A 2790-nucleotide genomic window follows, 5' to 3' on the forward strand; every position below is an offset into this window, starting at 1 on the left:
TTCACAATGTTTTTTTAAAATTTACACGACTCTATAATTCAGTCGCATATACAGGGTGTCTCAGAACACCCGTATCACCCTTTTAAAAGGTAGGGATGTGTTTGTACAAAAAAATGGTTCAGACAAAATTTGCAGGATTTCGGGAGATCTATCTGATGGTGACCTTGAATTTGACCTTGAGGTCGACCTTGGGCATAACTCAAGGTCAAAGTACCGTTTTACAAATGTAAACCCTTATTCATGACTTCAGAAATGAAAAGAGCGGAAAATTTTACGTCCGAATACGTTATCAAGTCTAGGTCAAAATTACCCTTAGAGGTCATGTGGAGGTCAAGTTACTTTTAGAGCACCCGATCCACCCTTCTAAAAGATATGGATGTGTTTGTACAAAAAATAGTTCAAACAATACTAGGTATTTACATAGCTATGATGCATCCATCTGCTGGTGAATTTGAATTCTACCTTTAGATTCATTTGTAGTCGTGTACATCGATTTTTAAAGATTCCTAATTATCAAGATCATGAACAGTCGATGCCGCCTGTGTCAGCTTTACCCAAGATATACCACGTGGAGGTCACAAGGTCGTACTTACACCTCGTCGGGGTGCTTTTTTAAGGTGGTTCCCCTTGCCGTCACCTTTATTCGTACGCATATGTTCAGTCTAGATTTTCGAAGTGTCCTCCACGTGCATGTATGCAGGCTGTTATTCTTCGTTGAAAATCATCCGTCGCCCGACGAATTTCGACAGGATCTAGAGACTGAATGGCTTCTCGAATTCTGTTCTTCATGTCTTCTGAAGTCGTAGGTCGTTCGCGGTATACGAGGTCTTTTATTCTTCCCCACAAATAAAAATCCAAAATTGTAAGATCCGGTGATCGTGGTGGCCAGTTATGTGGACCATATTTACCTATCCATTGGCCGCGAAATATGCGGTTCAGTTGTTGACGAGCAATGACAGACGTGTGGGCTGGACATCCATCCTGTTGAAACCACATATTTAGACGTAGTTGAAGTGGAATATCTTCAAGTAAACGTGGGAGTTCGTTTTCGAGTAAATCGACATACAGAAAACGGTTTAGATTTTCTTCAAAGAAAAATGGTCCGACGATATGCGTATCAACAATTCCGCACCAAACATTGACTTTCCAGATACGTTGATGATCGATTTCTCGATACCAATGTGGATTCTCTTGCGCCCAATAACGGAGATTATGTGTGTTCACTTCGCCGTCACTTTTGAAGGTGCACTCATCAGAAAACAAGATACTTCTATGGAAAATAGGTAATTGTTGAGTAATCCAATTACAGAATATCAGTCTTTGTCTATGATCGTCCAATGTCATGGCCTGGTGAAGTGACATTCGATATGGATGAAATGAATTTTCTCGCAAAATTCTACTGATAGTGCTTCTACTTATTCCACTATCTCTTTCTCGTCTTCTTAAAGAATCGGTAGGATTTACAAGAGCAGAAGCAATTATATCAGGTGCCCGTACTGCACGAAGCGGACGATGAATTTGCATTCCTTTATTATAATCCGGTTGGACGATACCTTTTTGAATTATCCGCCGTTGTAAACGAATGAAAACATTGCGCGAATGCGGTGTACGATCGGGATATTCATTTCGCCACATTCTTTCAGCTTCCCGAAAACTTCCAGCCCTACCCAAAACCGACAACATTAACGCAGCTTCTTCGTTTGAGTAAGACATATCTACCTATAAATGAATAACAATCCCCGAATAGTGAAGTACCTAAGTACCTACCTACCTAGGTACAACGGTTTTTTGACTGTGCTTCTACTTATTCCACTATCTCTTTCTCGTCTTCTTAAAGAATCGGTAGGATTTACAAGAGCAGACAGGCACGACGTGGCCTGTTACGACAAATGGTTCTCTTTCTGCGAAGATTCAGACATGCTACCAGATAGATCGGGTGCCGAATGTCAAACAACCGACACCTCCAAAAGCCGACAGTCAAAAAAGAGACTAGATTACGAAGCTAATGATTTGTACATTCTATTTTGCTCACTATTGTCATTTGCTCCTGATATGATCTATTATCAATAATGGACTTAAATACGTTACTATCACCATCGGCGATGACCGTTCTATAGATCAATTCATGCATTTCAATGCTATTTTTAAACCCCTCAACAATAGCATCACTCTCCATACTTGTAGAGCTTGCATTGCGATCAAAGTTTTTGTAATACAAACCAGTACCGTTCAAATGCACGCTTCTGGAGTTTATTTTGCCATTACAGTCAAGACAAACGCTTTTGATATTTTTATATTTCAACATCGTTTGATTAAACGTCTCTAATATTTATTCTATCAGTACTGTCGAAATAGACGCTTCTGACATTTATAACAAGCAATAACATGCATATGATAATACAAACGAGTACCGTCAAAATAGACGCTTCTGACGTTTATTTGCCGTTACAGTCAAGACAAACGCTTTTGATATTTTTATCAGTATTGTCTGATTAAACGTCTCTGAGATTTATTCTATCAGTATCGTCGAAGCAGACGCTTCTGATATTTATAACAAACAATAATATCCATATGATAATACAAACCAGTACCGTCAAAATAGACGCTTCTGGCATTTATGCACTATTGAAATACTACATGGTTACATATTATATACAATCAGTTTCGTGTTCAATATAGAGACAAGCAAGACTGCGTTCTTATCTTTAAAAATAATTGTAATTTTTTATTTAAAAAAGTTCATTTTTACAAAACCTATCATTAGGCTCTTCCAATCGTAAAATATAATTT

At 38.4% G+C, this 2790-nt stretch overlaps 1 protein-coding gene across 1 annotated transcript; it reads right to left on the minus strand.

Moving 5' to 3' along the window:
• Nucleotides 1–935: 935 nt before the first annotated feature.
• LOC108767423 (uncharacterized) lies at nt 936–1362 on the minus strand. Its single transcript, XM_018517326.1, has 2 exons — nt 1067–1362; nt 936–981 (listed from the first exon to the last, which is right to left on the minus strand). Exons 1-2 carry the CDS (start codon nt 1360–1362, stop codon nt 936–938), a joined length of 342 nt encoding a protein of 113 aa, XP_018372828.1.
• Nucleotides 1363–2790: the final 1428 nt, after the last annotated feature.

This window comes from Trachymyrmex cornetzi, unplaced genomic scaffold (genome assembly GCF_001594075.2).
Source record: "Trachymyrmex cornetzi isolate Tcor2-1 unplaced genomic scaffold, Tcor1.1 scaffold670, whole genome shotgun sequence".
NCBI classification, from domain to species: domain Eukaryota; kingdom Metazoa; phylum Arthropoda; class Insecta; order Hymenoptera; family Formicidae; genus Trachymyrmex; species Trachymyrmex cornetzi.